Genomic DNA, 22,415 nt, shown 5'->3' with positions numbered 1-22,415 from the left:
ATCAGCAAATACCAAACCATTTTCCCTAGGGAAATTATAGGGTTGAGTTCCTCAAGCCTCTTGTTCAACTCTTTCGTCAGTTGATCAGTATGTACTCTTGTTTTTTGTATGTGTGAAAGATACCTTATTTAATACATATTGCTGATGCATTAATCTTGAACTCATGGCCATAGCTATTTAACTCATGCCTGAACAAACATACCTAACACATGTATTTTCCCTGTAAGGCACATCACGGCTTTCTTCCACTTGGGGACACTACCCAGCACTTCAGCCCTGTTCTTGGGGGCCATTATAAGCAGAAACAACCAATAAAACAGTACAAAAATGCAAAAATTATAGTACTAAATAGACTATGAAAAAGACTTTGCATACAGTATGAGAGTGGGGTGTTGCCCTGTTCTCTCTCAGCTGGGAACATATGTGTCACATGCATGTCTGCAAGTAACTAGTAAATCACCTTGACTATTGATTCTTGGAGGGTACAAATTAAGTTTTGGATAGTGGGCCGATTTGCAAATACAGAATCCATGAATAACCAGTTTGGCTGTCCAAATAGTACATTCATAATGGGATTTTTAGTATCTCTTGCTGATAATCTACTAGGTAAAAGACCACCTCTCTCCTTATTTCTGCCAAGTATTGCTACTTAGTGGAATATTGCCTAAACAAGATGGGAAATGGGTTTAAAATTAAACAGGATGCTGGAAAGCCTATCTTGTTTTAAAGCTTAGGTTGGGTTTCTTTTACATCATAATTTCACCCTTAGTCTGTTTATTTCTTTATGATTTTGTTAGTTACAAAAGGATATAAAATTATAGTGCTCAAAGGGATTCCCAAAATCATTTAATTTAACACTTTGATTTATAGGAAACTAAGGATCAGGCTGCCTTGGCTTAGTTCCTGGCCCCACTACTTACTCTGGAGAAGTTTCTCAATAGTTTTGGCTTCAGTTTCCTCATCTGTAAAATGGGAATAAAAATACTACTACTGTCATAGGATTGTTGTGAAGATAATTTAAGTTCTCAGTATTGTGCCTGACACCTGGGAAGAATTCCACGTATTATTAATTCTCATTAACTATCACATAATATGCTGCTAATTTAGTGATTTAGCTAGGCTTGCTGCCTCTCAACTCAGTATGTTTTCCTTTAGACATAAATAAGAATTATAAACCCCTTTTCTGAGTTAGCTACTATTATTTTCTTTCCTTCATCTTCTTCTTCTTTTAAAGATAATTACATGATTGTGTATTTCTCTTTTCAAGCTTAAGATACACTCAGCATGTCACTCATTACCACATTTGTTAGGACTTCCTGAATAGGAAATTTAAAATGTAGTTGTTCCCTTTAATTGCTTGTGGCACTTTCAGATGCTCTTTTCCTGTAAAGTTGAGTAGTCTTGCAGAAGCAGGTTTTGTTTTGTTTTTTAAAGCTACAATAATGCACTTTGCTTCCCATTACAAGGGGGTTAAGTGCCATTTGGCTTGGGCTGAGCTTAAAAGCAAAGTAAAAGCACCCTGACAAACAGAGAGGAAATACTCACACGTCTCTATGTAGATGGATTCCACATTGCTGTCGCTGGCCTGATGTGTGCTGCAGGGGACAGAGCATCTTTGATGGGGATCCTTTCAACCAGCAGGCCGTCTGCAGGACAGTACCTGATACAGCAAGGTGAGTGCCACACTCATTTAGAAGAGTCAAACCCTTGCAAATTCGGCTCCTTTTCTATTATGTGAAGGTCATTTTCTGCTTTTTTTAGTGAAATTATGGATTGGAACCCACCACATGAATTATTCCTTAGTTAGACTGGTTATTTATAATTAAAGGGAATCTAATCTTTTGACAGCTAATATTTTTAAATGCTGGGGTTGGTTGGGGAGAGAATCATGGAGGTCAGAGCTCAGGGGCTGGGGAAAACATATGAACATCACGGATTTATCTTTCTGGAAACTAGGCTACAGAGCATTACACCTAGGAGACTCAGGAAAGTCTGTGTGTGTGTTGGTATTTGTGGTGGGGGGTGCTGAGGGTGAAGTGAATCACTGATAGCTGCTGCTTGATTTTGGTGGGAAGAGTCTAGGGTTTGGAAGACAGTCATGGGTTTGAATTCCAGCTATGTCACTTACAAACTATATGGCTTTTGGACTGGTTACAAAATATTGCTGAGCCTCAGCTTCCGTATCTGTAAAGTGGAGATGATAATACCAAATCTACATGGGATTTTAGAAGGACAGGACATAATTTGTGTAATGAAATTAGCACTTTGTAGACTCTCACTATCACATTGCAATTGGTTTCTGCCAGTCCTGATGCTGGCCATCTCAAAATATGTATGTTTATTTAATTATTGAGACTGTCTTCATAGCTTTTATAGAGACTTCATGGGAGGCTGGGCCTCCTTCCCTTTCCAGAATGCTTTTAGCACTTGTGAAGGCATGTCTTCTGGCTAAGAGTTGGAGAAAATTAAGGCAACATTTTAAATAATAAGATACTAAAAAATGCTGTTAATGTTATGATTAGTGTTAAGGAACACATTTATTCTTCATTGAAAAGTTAATTTCCCTTTAATGTTTGTACTCATTTAAATCAAAATAGTTATTTCTTGAGAAAATAGCTGCTCTTGAGTATTAGACATTAACTATTGCTGTTACATAACCAGTTTCTTATTGTTTCATGATGGTATTTTTGTTATTTTAGGTCCAAATTCTCATTCTGCTTTATTGTTCTAGGCATTGTCAGTTGATTAGATATTTCAGTTGGTTTTACATGAGAAAATTTTATCCTGAAGTTTTCTCGAGAAATGCTGCACGTGAATTTTTCTAAACAACTTATTTTCTTGAAAATACTTTTTTATTCCTTTAGTGATCTGTCAGATGAAAATGTGGCATCATTTATTTCTTCCTGAAATGAAGCATTGCTTTTACATTTGCTTTGTCCTTCGAGTATCCCATCATCTCACCTGGGATGAGATGAGGAGTAAGCAATCTTTTTGCTCTAAGTAATTTTATAAACAATATTGAATGTCCATAATGTACCACACACTGCCTTAAATACTAAGTCTTTAATAAGAGAAGCTCCACTCTTCAGAAGGTTCCTCTGTTTGGAGAGACTAACAGGTAAAGTGCTGAAAGCCATTCTGTGCAGCATGTGCTACAGCATAGATGGCATTGAGGGGAGGTGGGCCACAGGGAGGGATGGGCTGGCCAGCTCCATGTGGGGGGTCAGGGAGATCACTTAGAGAAGGTTAGCCTTGGAATGAGTCTTCAAGGATGGATTAATTTGTCAGGAATAAGGGGGAAAAGACATTCTGGGCAGAAGGAATCACATAGACAAAGCATGGAAATGTGAGATACTATGGTGTTTGTGGGAAATTCTGAGTTCCGTTTGGCTGGAGTGCTTATAAACTGAGGACAGGGCACAGGATGGCCTCAGATCAATATAACTCACAGTAGTTTTTTCTGGAGTTTGTTCTTGGTGGCTTTTCATATTACATAATGGGATGAATTGTGGACAAAATGAAATTTTGACTGGGGTTGATGGAGTATTTATGAAGGTATCTGTGTGATGATAACCAAAAATATAAAACAGAATAAGATTTAAAAAGTTAAAGGAAAAAAAAGGGCCCTTCCTCAAAATCCCCAGAATCTGTTTATCCCTGAAAATAAAGTTGTTGAAAAGAGAGGAAGCAAACTGATGACATTTTCAGCTCTTCCCAGCCTGCCTGCAGTAACTTGGAGATGATGTGGGCCTGGGCTCCGTGGATACTCCCTCTTCTCTGCAGATTCAGCCTGGCAGGTAGGTTGGCTTGTGTTCTTCTATAGATTATGTGATTCTTACTGCCTTCCTTGGACAAAAATTGTTAACCTGAAAGCCAAGGGTCACCTTGGATGTGGGTGCACATAGGTGAGCAACAGGGCATTTGTGATCTCCCTGAATTTCTATGGGTGGGGGTATGCACGCTGATGTATACTTATGCATGTGCAAATTTGGCAAGATGGCCTATAATATTTTCAAAGGGAGATAAGACCCTCCAAAAGGTCAAGATCCACTGTTTTAGCATAATGTTAACTGCTTATCTCAGTATTTTTTGTGTTAAGTACAGTAGTTTCATATAAAATAAAACATACATGGAAACAAAAATACTTAATTTTCATACTATTTGCAGTAAGTTGCAAGGACAGAGAGGGAAATGAAACAACATATTTCTGCCATGGTTCAATTTAAGACTATGGGCCTAATATCCATGCAGCACCTTGCAGATCTAAGATCCACTAAATTTCATCTTATGTTAAAAAATTACTATCAGATGAGAAAAGGTTGGGATTGGGCACTGGGAAGGTAGAGAAGGCATCATATAGTATATTAGTTTACTAGGACTTCCATAACAAAATTCCACATACTGGTTGGCTTAAACAATACTTTTATACCACCTCCTACATAACTGGCTCCAGTTTCCACCAGACTTCCCTTCTAGAATATCTTTCCCTTGATCTCTCATCAGCCTTGCCCTTCTTCTATTGCATGACATTTTTCAAAACACTAATTTTGCAATGGCACCACAATGATATGAACATGGAAATAAGATTGAGAACATCTTTTTAACTATGAAAAATGTTCCTCTTGCATATGGAAAATTCTTTGGTAAGCAAGAATATTCTCTCTATCTTTCTTTTCTTTAATTTTTATTAAAGTATCATTGATATACTATTTTATGATGGTTTCACACACATAGAACAGTGTTTTAACATTCACCCATATTATCAAGCCCTCACCCACTCCACGACGGTCACTGTCTCTCAACTTGATAAGATGTTATAGAGTCATTAATCATGTTCTCTGTGCTGTACTACCATCCCAGTGACCTACTTATGTTGTGATTGTGATGTATAGTGCCCCTTAATCCCCTTCTCCATCCCCACCTACCCTCCCCCTTGGTAACCACTAGCCCCCTCTCAGTGTTGATGAGCCTACTGCTTTTTTGTTCCTTCTGTTTCACTTTGTTTTTACGCCCCACAAATGAGTGAAGTCATTTGGTATTTGTCTCTCTCTGCCTGACTTATTTCACTGAGCATAATACCCTCTAGATCCATCCATGTTGCAAATGGTAGGATTTCTTTTCTTTTTATGGCTGAATAATATTCCACTGTATATATGTACCACATCTTCTATATCCACTCATCAATTGATGTACATTTAGGTTGCTTCCATATCTTAGCTATTGAAAATAGTGCAGCAATAAACATAGGAGATCATATGTCTTTTCAAATCAGGGATTTTGTTTTCTTTGAGTAAATTCCTAGGAGTGGAATGACTGGGTCAAATGGTATTTCTATTTTTGGTTTTTAGAGGAAACTTCATATTGCTTTCCACAGCAGTTAAACCAATTTACATTCCCACCAACAATGTAGGAGGGTTCCCTTTTCTCCACATCTTCGCCAGCATTTGTTGTTCCTTGTCTTTTGGAAAGTGGCCACCCTAACTGGTGTGAGATGATATCTTCTTGTGGTTTTTATTTGCATTTCCCTGATGATTAGTGACATGGAACATCTTTTCATGTGCCTATTGACTACCTGTATTTCTTCTTTGGAGAAGCGTCTGTTCAGGTCCTCTGCCCATTTTTTAATCAGGTTATTTGTTTTTTGGGTGTTGAGGAATATGAGTTCTTCATATATTTTGGATGTTAACCCCTTGTTGGATAAATCATTGACAAATATATTCTCCCATATTGTAGGATATCTTTTTGTTCTGCTGATGGTGTCCTTTGCTGGACAGAAGCTTCTTAGTTTGATATAATCCTACTTGTTCATTTTTGCTTTTGTTTCCCTTGCCCAAGGAGATATATTCAGGAAATAGTTGCTCATGATTATATACAATATATTTTTGCCTATGTTTTCTTCTGTGAGTTTTATACTTTTATGACATATTCAGGTCTTTGATCCATTTTGAGTTTATTTTTGTGTATGGACTTAGGTAATAATCCAGTTTCATTCTCTTATATGTAGCTGTCCAGTTTTGCCAACACCAGTTGCTGAAGAGGCTGTCATTTCCCCATTGTATATCCATGGCTCCTTTATTGTCTATTAATTGACCATATATGCTTGGGTTTATATCTGGGCTCTCTAGTCTGTTCCATTGGTCTATGGATCTGTTCTTGTGCCAGTACCAAATTGTCTTGATCACTGTGGCTTTGTAGTAGAGCTTGAAGTTGGGGAGTGTAATCCCCCCAGCTTTATTCTTCTTTTCAGGATTGCTTTGGCCTATTTGGGGTCTTTTTTTGGTTCCATATGAATTTTAGAACTATTTGCTCTCGTTCATTGAAGAATGCTGTTGGTATTTTGATAGAGATTGCATTGAATCTGTACATTGCTTTAGGGAGGATTGCCATTCTGACAATATTAATTCTTCCTATCCACAGCACAGGATAGATTTCCATTTATTGGTAACTTCTTTAATTTTGTTCATGAGTGTCTTGTAGTTTTCAGAGTTAAAGGTCTTTCACTTCCTTGGTTAGGTTTGTTCCTAGGTATTTTGTTCTTTTTGATGCAATTGTAAATGGAGTTGTTTTCCTGATTTCTTTCTGCTAATTAGTTGTTAGTATATAGGAATGCAACAGATTTCTGTGTAGTAATTTTGTATTCTGCAACCTTGCTGAATTCAGTTATTAGTTCAAATAGTTTTTTGGTGCAGTTCTAATGGTTTTCTATGTATAATATCATGTTGTCTGCAAACAGTGACAGTTTAACTTCTTCTGTACCAATCTGGATGCCTTTTATCTCTTTGTGTTGTCTGATTGTCGTGGCTAGGACCTCCAGTACTATGTTGAATAAAAGTGGTGAGAATGGGCATCCTTGTCTTGTTCCTAATCTTAGAGGAAAAGCTTTCAGCTTTTTGCTGTTAAATATGATGTTGGCTGTGGGTTTGTCATATATGACCTTTATTATGTTGAGGTATGTACCCTCTATACCCACTTTGTTAAGAGTTTTTATCATGAATGGATGTTGAATTTTATCTGTGATTTTTCAACATCTCTAGAGATGATGTGATTTTTGTCCTTTTTGTTATGTGATGTTTGATATTGATTGATTTACAAATATTGTATCATCCTTGCCTCCCTGAAATTACACTTGGTCATGATGGGTGATCTTTTCTGTATATTTTTGAATTTGGTTTGCTAATATTTTGTTGAAGATTTTTGCATCTCTGTTCATCAGGGATATTGGTCTGTAATTTTCTTTTTTTGTGGTGTCTTTGCCTGGTTTTGGTATTAGAGTGATGCTGGCCTCATAGAACAAGTTTGGAAATATTCCCTCCTCCTCTGCCTTTTGGAGTACTTTAAGAAGGATGGGTATTGACTATTCTTTAAATGTTTGATCAAATTCAGCCATGATGACAGCTGGGTCAGGGATTTTATTTCTAGGTAGTTTTTTGATTACCAATTTGATTTCATTGCTGGTCTGTTTAGATTTTCTGTTTCTTCCTGGGTCAGTCTTGGAAAGTTACATTTTTCTAGAAAGTTGTCCATTTCTTCTAGTTTGTCCAGTTTATTGGCATATAATTTTTCATAGTATTCTCCTATAATTCTTTGTATTTCTGTGGTGTCCATTGTTATTGGTCCTTTTTCATTTTTGTTTATGTGTGTTACCTCTCCCTTTCTTGATTAAGTCTGGCGAGGGACTTATCTATTTTGTTTATTTTCTCAAAGAACCAGATCCTGGATTTTTAAATTCTTTCTATTGTTTTATTCTTCTCAATTTTATTTATTTCTGCTCAGCTTTGTTAGTCCCTCCTCCTACTGACTTTGGGCATCATTTGTTTTTCTTTTTCTAGTTTCTTCAATTGTGAATTTAGACTGTTCATTTGGGATTGTTCTTGTTTCTTGAAGTAAGCCTGTTTTGCTATGTATTTTCCTCTTACAACTGCCTCTGCTGCATCCCCCAGATTTTGAGCTGTTGAGTTGTTGTTTTCATTTGTCTCCATATATTGCTTGATCTCTGTTTTACTTTGGTCATTGAACCATTGATTATTCAGGAGCATGTTGTTAAGCCTCCATGTGTTTGTGGGCTTTTTTTTCTTTGAATAATTTATTTCTAGTTTCATACCATTGTGGTATGACAAGCTGCTTCATATGATTTCAATCTTTTTAAATTTATTGAGGCTCTTTCTGTGACCTAGTATGTAATCTATTCTGGAAAATGTTCTGTGTACACTTTAGAAAAATATGTATCTTGCTGCTTTTGGGTAGCAAATTCTGTAGATATCTGTTAAGTCCACCTGATCTAATGTGTTATTTGGTACCTCTATTACCTTATTTTCTGTGTTTGGTCTGTCTGTTGCTGTGAGTGGTGTCTCCTAAATGAATGTGTCACATTCTATTTCCTCCTTTAATTCTGTTAGTTCTTGTTTTGCATATTTAGGTGCTCCTATATTGGGTACATAGATATTTATAATGGTTATATTCTCTTGTTGGACTGACCCCTTTATCATTATATAATGTCCTTCTTTGTCTCTTGTACTTTCTTTGTTTTGAAATCCATTTTTTCTGATGTAAGTATTGCTACTCCTGATTTCCTGATTTTTTTCCCTATTATTTGCATGGATTATCTTTTTCAGCCCCTTCACTTTTAGTCTGTGTATGTCTTTGGGTCTGAAATGAATCTCTTGAAAGCATTGTATAGATGGGTCTTGTTTCTGTATACATTCTGTACCTCTGTGTCTTTTGATTGGTACATTCATTTCATTGGTACATTACCTTTAAGGTAATTATTGATAGACATGTACTTATTGCCAGTGTAGGCTCCTTATCTTTCTTAAAGAAAAGTTAATGAGTATTTCTAGGAATATAGTTACAGGTTTTTTGTTTTGTTTTGTTTTTACATAAATTAACCTATCTATTATTGTCTAACAGTGCTTCAAATGGTGGCGCTTCTACTGGTCTTTCAATTCCTTTATTCTTCTGATAGCCAATTTTACTGTGACAGTGGAAGTGGTGTTACAGGTCCAGGCACCACCAGTTATTGTTTTCATGCAGGAATCACAGTGCCAGATCCCCATAGCTTGTCTCTTCATCTCAGTTTTGCCATAAAAGGAGCAAGTGTACTTGGTATGCTGGCTTATTTCAGTTTTCTTCACCATTTTCCTGAGGGAACACCGTTTACTTAGTATTCTGACCTTCTTAGTGTGTTTCAACATGTCGCCTCTAACTAGGTGCAAGCTGAAAGAGCTTTTTTTTTTTTAAGATGTGGGGAGGGACAGATGTGTGAAAATGGTAAATAGAGCCTTTAGTTGTCCATTTAAAAGAAAATAAAAATTCTGCTTTTGAGTAATTTTAGATTTAAAGAAAAAGTGTGAAGATAGTACAGAGAGTTATTCTATACCCTTCATCCAGAGTCCCCCATTGTTAATATCTTATACCAGTAATACCTTTGCCAGAAATAAGAAACTGATATTGACACATTACTATTCACTGACTTTAGACTTTATTTGGATTTCACTAGTTTTCATTCATGTTTTCTTTCTGTTCCAGGATGAAACTCAGGGTACTGTTTTGCATTGAATTGTCACATCTCTTTAGTCTCCTCTGATCTGTGATAGTTTCTTAGTCTTTCCTTGTTTCTTATGACCTTGACAGTCTTGAGGAGTACTTGCCAGTGCTCCTGGAGTTTTAAATAAAAATAAAACAGAGGTGAAGTCCCCTTTATTGCTCTATCACAATTTTGCATGTTTATGACAGTTTCTGATGAACAGTTGATGTTGTAGTTAGAGATAAGTCAAATAAGACTAAAATTAGGCATACTGGTTGCCAACAAGTAGAAAGACAGGACAATAGATGTGTAGGCTCTGCCAGCCATGGCAGTTCTACCACATGAAGTAAAGACAGTTCAGATGTGTGGGATCACAGCACATAACTGGGGATAGAATTGTAAGTGTAAGTGAAGCAAGGAAGTAAAGGTGAAGCCTAATATTGTCTGTTGATTAGCTTTTTTATCATTCCACTTCCCTCCAGCCTCCTAATATGTAACAAAAAAAAAATTACCTGAATTAGAATGCCACGAGGACAATGAGAAGAAGACAATAAACTACTGTTAAACGAATTTCTCCCTCAAGTCCTAGAATCCTGGATTTTCAGAGCAGGCTATCTATTTTTTATATTAGTCAGGGAAGTTGTTTATGCTGCAGAAATGAACAAGCCCAAAATCTTGGTATATAAAATAACTAGCTCTGCATGTCCATCACAGGTAGGGAGAAGTCCAGGCTGATGGAGGCTTTACCATCCTGAGACATCACCATGATTTTCAGTGTGTGTAGGGTCAGAGGGAGGAAAGAAAGGAGGATCACGCAACAGCATTTAAATGTCCCTCTCATGTCAATGGCCAAAGCAAGTCACATGGCTTTGCCTAATTTTAGGGGGGTAAGGAAATAAAAATCTTCCTATGTGTCTAGGAATCGGAGATACTGATGAGCACCGGAAATACTGCTCAGCATTCATTTTATTTATCACAAATCTCTTCAGAATATGCTACCCCAAATGTGCCATTTGAACATAAGGATAATTTTTATCTGGAGACAATTAAGAACCAATAGATGTAGAAACGAAACCTTGCTGGAGTTTCCTTGATATGACTAAGAGCAGAACTTCTGAAAAATGAGGACTGCCATGAATTTTCTTTGCTGGGGAAGTTTTATTGCCATAAAAAAAATGGAAATTTGGTGCCGGATGGACTTGCACATGCAAACTTTATTCCACTAGTTTCCCACATATGTTTACCTTCCCACAGTTTACCACCCTTGAAAGCCTAAATTACTTTTCCTACTTCTTGTTGCTTCTCTACAAATTAATGTATTTTTGTTAAGATAGAAGCCCAAGTTCTAACCACCTCGAGTTACTTTTCATTGAGGTTTCTTCTATATAACATACACTGTGTACATTAATAAATTCTTTTTCTCTTGTTAATCTTTTGTCAGTCTAATTTTACAAGGTCCCAACTGGGGAACTAGGAGGGTAGAGGGACAGGAATTTTTTTCCTCCCCTAAGCCAATGTCAAGAGGCCTTTGTAAGAATATTGCTCTCTTGCCATATGCAACGTGGTGAGGACAAGACAAATGTAGCTCCATAAAGAAGCTCTGGTGGAATGGGAAATCATATTTTGGAACTACTTTGTCTTCTCCTGATACCTGGTAACATTTATGGGTCTGAGAACCAGATAATTGACCCCTTTCTGGATTATGGCTCTTATGTATGTTAACCAAAACCTCTGAAGGACCTAAAGAAAGGTATTCAGGGAAGAAGAGGAAAGAAAAGGCACTGAGATTTGATAGGGATATATTTGAATCCATGAGAAACTGTTCCTACATTGGCTTTTCATGGCTGGCTTTGGATTCAGCCAATGCAAGGCAGAGTAAGAATGAAAAGGAAATAAAATAAAAAAGATTGTAGGAGGCCATAATGAGACTAGTACAAAGAATGTTCTGGGAAGACAAAGAAAAGCTTCCTGTTCTCCAGCAAAAGATCAGTTTTGAAATGCTGCGAAGAGTTAGTATGATGGGAAATTGTGAAATAGAGGTTGAGAGGCAGGCTAACATTTGATAAATAGTTATAAAAAACATTGGCCAACGGGTAAAGACAGGCCTACATGTAGACACATGCACATTGTCATTATCTCTGCGCCATAGAGATAAGGAGTTGGTCAGTCAAAGTTGTTCTTCCGGGGACATTGTTGGCTGACCCTTCGTTCACCCCCTTGTAGGATTTTGCACATTCGCACTGGCAGTTGTGAAGTGTGGAATCTGTTACTATTCTGATTGCTGACCCAAAGACTCCCCAGGGAAGGTTGAAGCTGTGTGGGTTCTTTGAGAAATATATTACTGCTCTAGCTTCTGATCCCCATGTAACACTCAGTATTATTTGGTTCAGGTCCAGTTAACTTTGATCATTTTTAAGCATTTGCACTGGAGATCCCTGGCTTTGTCATGGTTTTCAGCATGCAAGTAGCAGAGATCAAAAGTCTTTGACCAGACTGCTGACTAGTGGATGATGCAGGGTTCATGTGCAGGACTCTGCTTCTCGGGAAATAGCTGGAGGTTCTGACACAATATGAAGGCACCTAACTCTCCCTCACCCTATTTGTCATTCCCAGGGGCTCCTTTACCCACGTGAGCAATACTCATTTCATAGACCAAATAAATGAATGTACATAACAAATCCCAAATTCCTAAACCTAAACAAAACAATAAGCCACCCATTCTAGAAATCTTTACTGCTTCCTTCCTGTTAGAAAGTAATACTTCTGACAGTCAAAATACATAGTATCAGTCAGATGTGCAGAGAGAATATACTATCCTTATACTGTATCATCAAACTAATTAATTTCATAAGTCTCCTCTTCCCTGGAAAGCCAGGCAAGGCTGAGAAAGAAGGTAGGCAGGTAGCACTGAATATTTTGCTAACATTGTCTCAGTTTCTTCTGGTTTTCAGTGTCAGCTAATTCAGGTTCTCTAGAGTAAATGCCTACTGTTCCAGAGTTTTGGCTTTTCCCCACTCCTCCTCTAGATGGTGTTTGGGTAATATAAGCAGGTTTTTTGTGACTTTAGAGTCTTGGGCAGGGGCTCATGAAGACTTGTGAGCAAGTCTTTGTGCTGTCCTCGGGCCTAGTCTGGACTGTCTGCTGGGGTCTGATCCCTCCTCTCTTACCCACTGTGGGGCAGCTGACGTCGCCTGGCCTTTGGGGCATCACAGTGGCCCCTACCCCTGAAGATCATGCCCCAGTTGTTTGCCTGTTGTTTTGAAGTCTCCTTGTGCACAGAATTCTCTTCATCTGAATTGCAGGCCTGGAGCAGCGCCACACTCACCTGTATGGAGCTTACCTGAAGAGCTGCCCCAGCCCTGCCCATCCTTTGCCAGTGCAGTGTTAGGACTTCTGTGCCATGCTGGAGTTGGTGATGAGAGGCTTTGTCGAGACAATAAGCTTGTAGCCTCCTCCAGACTATGCCTGATAATAGATAATAGATCCTCAGCCCCAATGACCTTGGTTCATCAGGCCCATCTGTGTGTTTGTACTGCACCACCAAGAACACTGACATCAGAGCTCTTTGTCATGTCTTACTTTCATTGCCTTCTAGCCCTTCGCTCAAAATCACAAAATTTTACTTGCTACTTTTTCCTACTTGTCTGGTAGGGACTTCCTTCCTAGAAGCGCTTAGAACTCTCATATATGAAGGTAGCTTAAGAAGTTACTTTCCTCTCTCATAAATACCTGTGTCTTAAGACTTGTGGTCCTACCCAAGGCTCAAAAAAGAAGTTAGTTTGAGCCCTAGAGCTGAACATTGCCCTTAGTTTAAAATTGCCTTTAGTTCTTAGACATGTGTATGTGTGCATATATATGATGAACCCCTTGGTCACCTGGTAAAGCCTGTGAACTGCTGCTCAAATAATATTTGTTGGTGCAGAAATAAGACACACATAGGATTACAAAGGAACCCAGATGTATTCAAATGATGTTATCAAAATATTAAACAAATTTGTGGCATAGTAATATATGTGCTGCTTTATTAACACATTAAATAAGAAGGCCTAATGATTACCTTAATTTAGTAATAGTAACAATGATATTTCAAGGTACCAGATGAAATACAGTAAAAAGAACTGGCTTTTAATGGTAGCAATGTCACAAGTAATGATATTACTGTAGTTGTTGACCACATACATGATGGAAGAAAATTATAAATTTCAACAATAGGTTAGTGAAAAATAAAGATAAAAATTTTTTGCCATTTAAGTTCAGGTACCCCTCAACTCTAGCCCTAGATATCTTGAGGCTTTAGATCCCTCTTCTACAGGGTTGGATCTGCTCTCCCTGTGAAGGGAGGGAGGTTATTGGATGGGGAACTACAAGGGGCAAGATTTATAAGATGTGAAAATACAGTTGAAGGCAGTTCAGGTATTTTCTCTTTATACTATCTTCTGGGAAAATAATATTGATCCAGAAGGTTGAAGTGTAGCATAGTTCAACATACGGTATTTTTCTCTTCTCCCTACATCATCCAGAGTGTTTCTATCTTTTGATGCTTCACTTAATACTTTACTAACACTTTATATTTGCCTGGTGTTTAATATAACTTTCACTTATTAAATGTTGCTTTTGAGTAAGAATGTAAAAAAAGTATTTAAAAAAATAGAAATTAGCACTTCAAAGGGAATAATTGAAGAAATGGAGTTAGATTTTCCATGGCCCTGCTTGGGAGAACCTACTGTACCTAGCAACTAGCCAATAAATGCAGCTTTTGGTTGGTCTATTTTCATCAAAATGTTTGATGTTGGCAATATTTATCACATACTGAAGTTATTGTGTTTGTGTGTATGTGTGTTCTTTTCTCCAGTTCTGCCTGCTAAGCCTGAGAATATTTCTTGTGTTTTCTACTATAAGAAAAATTTTACTTGCACCTGGAGTCCAGAGAAAGAAGCCAGTTATACATGGTACAAAGTTAGGAGAACTTAGTAAGTACGGGAGCCTGTGTGCTATCAGTGTGAGTGTGGGGAGGAGGCAGAGGCTCCTAGTTCATTCATGATTCAAGTCACTTATGAAGTAAAATGTTTTCTCACTTACACAGCTCTGGGTGACTACTATATGCATTCCGTTGGTGGGGGAACATCTTGGCCCCTTGCAGCCACACTGACAAGAATCTGCAGTGATGGAGGGAGAGGAGGTGTGGCTGCACGATGCCTCCTCCTGGAGCTGCTGGGTTGGCTGAGAATAGTCACCAGTTAGGATATCTGTTTGTTTATTATATTCAACCATATTCTTCCTCTTTCCAGAAAGTTCTATAAAACTGTTCATTCTTCATGGATCCAGATATAATAAGTAGGTTATAAACCCAGACCGAGAGGCAGATTGGCCTCAGTGTGTCACTAATTTGCTGTGTCAGACAGTGTTCCACCTGGGCTGCGATTCCCAAAGTTTTCACTACCTCAACCATTCTTTTTATTCTAATTCTATTCAAGTAAAAATTATAAACTTTTTATTATAATTCTAGCCAAAAGCTAGGTATTTTAGTGAGTGCATGAGGGCATTTTTGAAATTTTGAAAATAGCTCATGAAACCCATTATGTCTTCCACGTTCTCTTAGGTATTCCTAAGCCTCTTTTGGGAACAATTGGAAGAAGATATTTAAGTATTTTCCATTCAGAAAGAGAGTCTATAGTTCCAAGTTTTTGCTTTGTTTCATTTTTAAGGGCAAACCTCATACATACTCCATTTTTTTTTCATGCCTTGGAAATTGGTAACTAGTATTGTAAGGAAAGTCCACTTCATGTTTTACAGTAAAAGAAAGGGAAAATAGAAACAATATGCCTTGCAGCATTGATAAATCAGTGAGTATATCACAGAGATGATTTAAAACAGAGATCAGCAAACTTCCTGTGTAAAGGGCTAAATAATAAATATTTTAGGCTCAGGGGGAGATGGGTCTCTGTCCAACTGTCAACACTACTGCTTTGGCAAGAAAGCTGCCATAGACAATTTGTAAACCAATGGACCTGACTGTTTTCCAATAAAATCTTATTTATAGACAGTGAAATTTGAATTTCATATGCTTTTTACATGCCACAACATGTTCTTTTTATTTTGGTATTTTTTCCTCAACCATTTAACAATGTAAAACCTGTTCTTAGCCTGTGATCCATGTAAGAATGGGAGGTGGGCTGGCTGTATTTGACCTGCACGCTACAGTTTGCTGACACCTGCTTTTGAAAATAAGAATGACAAAGTCCCAATGATCCATGGTTCAGGTGACTTTATCTTCTCCCAGACTTGTTAGTTCCAGTCCCACTGTTGAACAAGAAGTACCTGTAGAATTAAAATCTGGAAACCTCAATAGGTTTACTCCTATTTTTCTGTTTTAAAGAGTCATTTCCCCACCCCCACCCCCTTCCATCTCCATGTATTATCATTATCGTCAGCTGGAAGCCCCTTGGTGCCAGGCCTATGTACAGCTCCTCGGGGGGGCCTCAGGCCTGCTAGGCTCTCCAGGCCTACCAGACTGCCTTGCATTTTTTTAGTTTATCGCTGAGAACATCTCTTCCAGGCAGAAGGAATGGATTTCCTTGTGAATAGTCAAATCTGAAAGCAGATTTTGGTGGGTCAGTGGTGTGAATAAAAAATCTACCAGATGCCCAGAAAAAACAGAAATTTAATTTTCCTTGGGGAAGAGAATGAGGAGTTGGGATGCCTTCATGGAGATAGTGGTTTTTGAGCACACTTGAAAGCGCTCTAGGGGTGTAGAAAAGGGGAGAAAGGGGATTTCTTAAAGGTTACAGCAAGAATAAATGTACAAATATTCAACTTCAGTAATAGTACTAATAACAGTAATACTAACAAAACTCTTTTAGACCATGTGCCTGACATTTCACTTTATGTGTATCAGCTCATTTCATTCTCTTAACAACCCTATGCGATAGCTATATTGCTATTCTCATTTTACAGATAAGAAAACAAGGCACTGAGAGGTTAATAAATTTGCCCAAGGCACAGGATTAATAAGGCAAAGCCAGGATTCAAACCTGCTCTTCTAGAACATGCATTTAACAATACAGCATTCCCCTGGAGGCCATATTTTCATGGTTCAATAACCATAGAAAACCCTTGACATTGTTTCTGCTGTCAGCACTCCACGATTCTACATGTCCAAGCTCTGTTCCCTTGTCCTCCACCCCAGCAACACCCGTACCTTGCAAGGTGGGCCTCCTTTCCTGTTGTTAGCCTACTCCATCTCCTACATAGTCCCCCGAACCATGTGGACTATAGCTGCACCCACCCATCTGATTCCTATCAATATGTGTACTTGTTTTCATTAAGTTAAAACTTATAAGGTTTAAGTTATTTATCTAGGAAGATAATTTTTATGAGTTTTATAAAAAAAATATATACCAATGGTAAAAAATTCAATCTGAAATATATAAAGAATGTAAAAAATCACTGGAGATCCTACCACCAAAGGTAACAACTTAAACATTTTGATGAAGACCTTTACAGGTGTCTCTAAGAACAGTTATATAAATGTTTATATGAAAGTGATTATTCTGTATATAATATGCATCCAGCTTCTTTTCCATCAATAGAGTACATATATATATATATGGAAGGCATCTTTCTATATCAATAGATATATTAAAAACTGTCGTTTTTAATTCTATTTATGTATCTGCCATAATTTATTTAACAAATTCTCTTTGATTTTTTTTTCTTTTAAGAATAAGTTCTTGAGACTCGAATCATATTTTCCAGGGCCTATTAATTATTCCTTACCAATAGGAAATGCATTATGAGTGTAGCTTTTGCTGGGCTTATGCAGTTCCAAGGAGGTCTCCATGGTTCATAGCATCTCAGGCAGGCAGGAAGCAGGTAACTATAATGTCTCCTTGGAGGTGAGGAAGGAATTTGGAGAGAGGGGCACCAAATTCTGGGCTATACTGTTCTCAAGAGAAACCCAGAGTGAAACTAATAAATACATGCATAATACATTATATATGGCTGTGTGTCTGAACTGCTGTATTAAACTCATGTTGAATCACTTTTTCCTTCAAAGCTCTTATGGACATAAAAGTGATATTTGTTCACCTGATAATTCTGCAAGTGGAAATCATGCTTCATGCTCTTTTCTTCCTCCAACAATAACAAACCCAGATAACTACACTATTCAAGTGGAAGCTCAAAATGCAGATGGTATAATTAAATCTGATACAACACATTGGAGCTTAGATGCCATAAGTAAGTTAATATTTTTATATACCCTTTTGTTTAAAGATACCTTCTCTTTTTTTCTTTGAAGAACTGTGGACTCAAAAGTAGACTCATAGCTCAAGGATATAGAGGTGTGTGTTAGGGATATACAGAAAATGTGTCCTTTACTGAAGAAAGAATGGGGAGGAGGTAGGGAGGAAGGAAGGAGAGTAAGGAATTGACTATACATGGTCAACTGATCTTTGACAAGGGGCACCAAGAATATAAAATGAGAAAGGGATAGTCTCTTCAATATATGGTAATGGGAAAACTGGATATCCGTGTGCAAAAGAATGAAATTGGATCCATATTTTACACCATACAGAAAAATCAACTCAAAATGGAGTAAAGACTTAAGACCTGCAGCCATAATATTCCTAGGAGAAACCATAGGGAAAAAGCTCCTTGACATTGATCTTGGCACTGATTCCTTGGATATAAGACATCAAAACCACTGAATAAATTAGTGGGACTATTCCTCATGTAATTGTAGATTAATGATACCAAAAAAAAAATTTAAATACACAAAAAATTTTTAAAAAATCAGTGGGACTACATCAAACTAAATAGCTTCTGAACAGCAAATGAAACAATCAACAAATGTAGAAGCAACATGCAGAATGGGAGAAAATATTTGCAAACCATATAATTGATAAGGGGTTAATATCCAAAATATATAAGGAACTCCTACAACTCAATAGCAAAAAATCAAATAAGCCCATTAAAAAATAGGCAAAGGACCTGAATAGACATTTCTGCAAAGAAGACATACAAATGAAAAAAATATATATGAAAAGAGACATTTGCCGGTCCCTCTTTCCTCTTGTAGTTTGTATCATAAACCGTACTCAAGGAAATAGAGTTTTTCCTCCTGAAAACATCATTGCTTATATAGGAAAAGAGTATAACTCTTATTTTAAAATATCTGACTAATTCTTACCTTCTTAATTTTTTTTCAAAAATTTAATTTCATCATATAATTTTTAAAAACTTTTTATTAAGGTATTATTGATATATACTCTTATGAAGGTTTCACATGAAAAAAACAATGTGGTTACTATATTTACCCATATCGTCAAGTCCCCACCCACACCCCCGTGCAGTCACTGTCCATCAGTGTAGTAAGATGCCACAGATTCACTGTTTGCCTTCTCTGTGCTACACTGTTTTCCCCGTGACATCATGTGTATTAAACATAATACCCGTCAATCCCCATCTGCCTTCCTCCCTATCCACCTTTCCACACCCCTCCTATTTGGTAACCACTAGTCCCTTCTTGGAGTCTGTGAGTCTGTTGCGATTTTGTTCCTTCAGTTTTGCTTCATTGCTAAACTCCACAAATGAGGGAAATCATTTGGCACTTGTCTTTCTCTGCCTGGCTTATTTCACTGAGCATAATATCCTCCAGCTCCATCCATGTTATTGCAAATGGTAGGATTTGTTTCTTTCTTATGGCTGAATAGTATTCCATTGTGTATATGTACCACCTCTTCTTTATCCATTCATCTACTGATGGACACTTAGGTTGCTTCCATATCTTGGCTACTGTAAATAGCGCTGCGATAAGCATAGGGGTGCATATGTCTTTTTGAGTCTGAGAAGTTGTATTCTTTGGGCAAATTCCAAGGAGTGGGATTCCTGGGTCAAATGGTATTTCTATTTTTAGTTTTTTGAGGAACCTCCATATTGCTTTTCACAATGGTTGAACTAGCTTACATTCCCACCAGCAGTGTAGGAGGGTTCCCCTTTCTTCTCATCCCTGCCAGCATTTGTTGTTCTTAGTCTTTTGGATGGTGGCCATCCTTACTGGTGTGAGGTGATAACTCATTGTTTTAATTTGCATTTCCCTGATGATTAGTGATGTGGAGCATCTTTTCATGTGTTTGTTGGCCATCTGAATTTCTTCTTTGGAGAATTGTCTCTTCATATCCTCTGCCCACTTTTTAATCAGGTTATTTGATTTTTGGGTGTTGAGGTGTGTGAGTTCTTTATATATTTTGGATGTTGATCCCTTTTCAGATATGTCATTTATGAATATGTTTTCCCATACCTTAGGATGCCTTTTTGTTCTGTTGATGGTGTCCTTTGCCATACAGAAACTTTTCAGTTTAATGTAGTCTCATGTGTTCATTTTTGCTTTTGTTTCCCTTGCTCGAAGAGATGCATTTAGGCCTTATATTTTTGAGTAACATTTTTATTGAGATACAATTCACATACCACAAAGTTCACCTTTCATAAATGACAATTCAGTGTTTTTTAAATCATATTCATAAAGTTTTACAGATCATTTTCATCACCCACTCATTTCTATCATCTATGATTTTCTTGATTTCCTTTAGTTCTTTCATATATTTTCTTTTCAAGTATTTGAGCATATTCAAAACAGTTGTTTTAAAGTCTTTCTCTAGTAAGCCTGGTGTCTGGGCTTCCTTAAGGACAGTTTCTATTGATGTATTTTGTTTCTTTGAATAGGCCCTATTTTTTTTTGTATGCCTTGTGACTTGTTTGTTGACAATTGGACATTTGAAAAAACAGACACCTTTTCTAGTCTTTGCAGACTGTGTCTTTGCAGACTGTGTCACAGATTAGCTGGGTGTGCCCTGAGCCTAAGGATCAGTCTCAAGTGAAAATTCTTTTCAGGTCTTTTCTGATTATGCATGTTGTCTTGGCCTGCATATTGCTTTCTCACTCTGCTGTCTACATAGTTGCTTTCAAATGTCTTAATTTCCCAGAGTCTCACCCAACTTTCCTCAGGACCTCGGGTGGCCTATTACACATCTCTATCTGTAATCTCTTGCTCCAGCTTGTGTGGGTTTGTAGTCTCACTGTAGCTTTCATGAGCAGTTCCAGCTGCTTTTCCTACCTCAGATCTGAAATAAAACAGGGACAAATCCTTCCATGTTACTCCAGAGAGGTTAGGATGTTGTAAATGAGTCTGCTCTGTTCTCTATTGTTCAAGGCGGGGAAGTAGGGACTGGGTTTCTGCCTCCTCCAAACCAAGACCACTAATGTGGTGGAGAGAAAGGGTAGGATAAGGGCAAGTGAGACCACCACACTTTTCCTATCACTTTGAAGGAGACATTTTCTTGATTGGGTGTTTGTTTGGTTGCTGTAAACCTTTTAATGGTTTCCAGAGCTCCAGCCAGGCTAGTGCAGCCAGTTTCTGTTTTATTTTTATTAATTTATTTTTGTTTCTATGGGGAAACAAAAACAGACATCTAGTGCATCATTCTGCTGACATCACTCAATATACATTTCTTATTTAGCAATTCTAAGCACCATTTTAATGGGAATAAAAATTAATAACTTCTCCTTGGTGAATCTAACTACAGTAGGGATTTGTGTTTATTCTGGCTGGAGGCTGTCAAGTTTATTGGTTAAAGGAAGGAGTTTTGGAGTGGGTGCAAACGAATTCCCCCAGCTTGACTTCTTATGAGAATGTTATATAAACTTTGAAAATTTGAGTTTTACTTTCTGAAAAATGAGTGTTACAAATGTTAGGTGGTTGAGAGGCGTCAACAAAATGATTCTCCTAAAAAATACTTATCAAATGCTCAATAAATATCAATAGTCTTATGAAAATTATTTTATATGGCTATTGTTTACAGCTGCACATATTGAGGGGCCACAAAAATTGATGACCACTCTTTAGTCCAGGCATAATCATTATCTATTATTTTTGAGTAGCTATAAAAAGCTTTCTGAATATTTTTATCCAGTGTTTTTAATTTCATGGAACTAAGTAGGGATATTGCTCTCCAAAAACTCTCAGGAATTGCAAAGATGAAAAAGATGATGCTACTAGCCAGGGTGTGGTAGGATGGGTATTCACACCCTATTGATGGAAACTGCTATTAGTGTAGTTTTTTTGGAAGGCAAAATGGCACTGTGTGGAAGCAGCCCTAAAAATGTTCATATCCTTTTACTTATCTATCCTAAGGAGATCTGAGGAAGCCATTAGAGATGCAGACAAAGATGTAACTATCATCCACTTATTTATTCACTTAACAAATACCTGATACCTGATAAATGCTAGGTGTTAATTCTAGGCTTTGTGATCAAGATTCAGCTTCTGTTCTCAGGGAGCTTTAAAATGAAAAGTTGGAAACCCTATGAATGTGCAATAAAGAAAGGGTCAAATAAATTTTGTTCATCCATGACATGGAATATCATGAAGTGTGGCAAAAGAATCATGTTTTGAAGAATTTTTAATGCAAAAGAGGTATATGCTGATTGCATTATTTTATTAAAAGAGACAAAAGGCTTGTTTTGCATATCAATTTTATTTTAAAAATATATAAATACTTCCATAGAAAAAAGCCTGGAAATATACCAAACTGTTAATAATCTCCAATTAATGTCATTGTGGATGATTTAAAGTTTTTCTTTTTATTTTTCTGTATTTAAAAAAATTTTTGTACTGAGCATATGTTACTCTTATAAGCAGAAAAAAAATACAGATTTTCAGAGAGGTTTGGGAAGATAATGTTTGCAGTGTTCAGGGGAAATGAGAGGTGCTTTCTACTGGGCAGTCCTTCATTCTGGGGTCAAGGGAAGAAGCCAAGGGGAGGGGAGAGCAGATGAGGGAATGGCTTCTCTTGTCGTGTAGTTTCTTCTTTTTATATCCCTTCTGCTCAGCATT

At 37.3% G+C, this 22,415-nt stretch overlaps 1 protein-coding gene across 10 annotated transcripts in view; it reads left to right on the top strand.

Annotated features, from left to right (window-relative positions):
• IL31RA (interleukin 31 receptor A) overlaps positions 1 to 22,415 on the top strand; it is a 96,867-nt gene that overhangs the window by 16,867 nt on the left and 57,585 nt on the right. For 4 of the 10 annotated variants that reach the window (XM_073236201.1, XM_073236173.1, XM_073236170.1 and 1 more), the window contains 3 exons: positions 1,560 to 3,797; positions 14,376 to 14,493; positions 17,580 to 17,761. In XM_073236201.1, the coding sequence (XP_073092302.1) occupies positions 3,740 to 3,797; positions 14,376 to 14,493; positions 17,580 to 17,761 (358 nt within the window). In that variant the 5' untranslated portion in view covers positions 1,560 to 3,739. The remainder of the gene's footprint in view (positions 1 to 1,559; positions 3,798 to 14,375; positions 14,494 to 17,579; positions 17,762 to 22,415) is intronic. The other 6 variants (XM_037022339.2, XM_073236196.1, XM_073236172.1 and 3 more) reach the window with 5 other exon arrangements.

This window comes from Manis javanica, chromosome 1 (genome assembly GCF_040802235.1).
Source record: "Manis javanica isolate MJ-LG chromosome 1, MJ_LKY, whole genome shotgun sequence".
NCBI lineage: Eukaryota > Metazoa > Chordata > Mammalia > Pholidota > Manidae > Manis > Manis javanica.
This window is presented reverse-complemented; position numbering and strand designations above follow the sequence as displayed.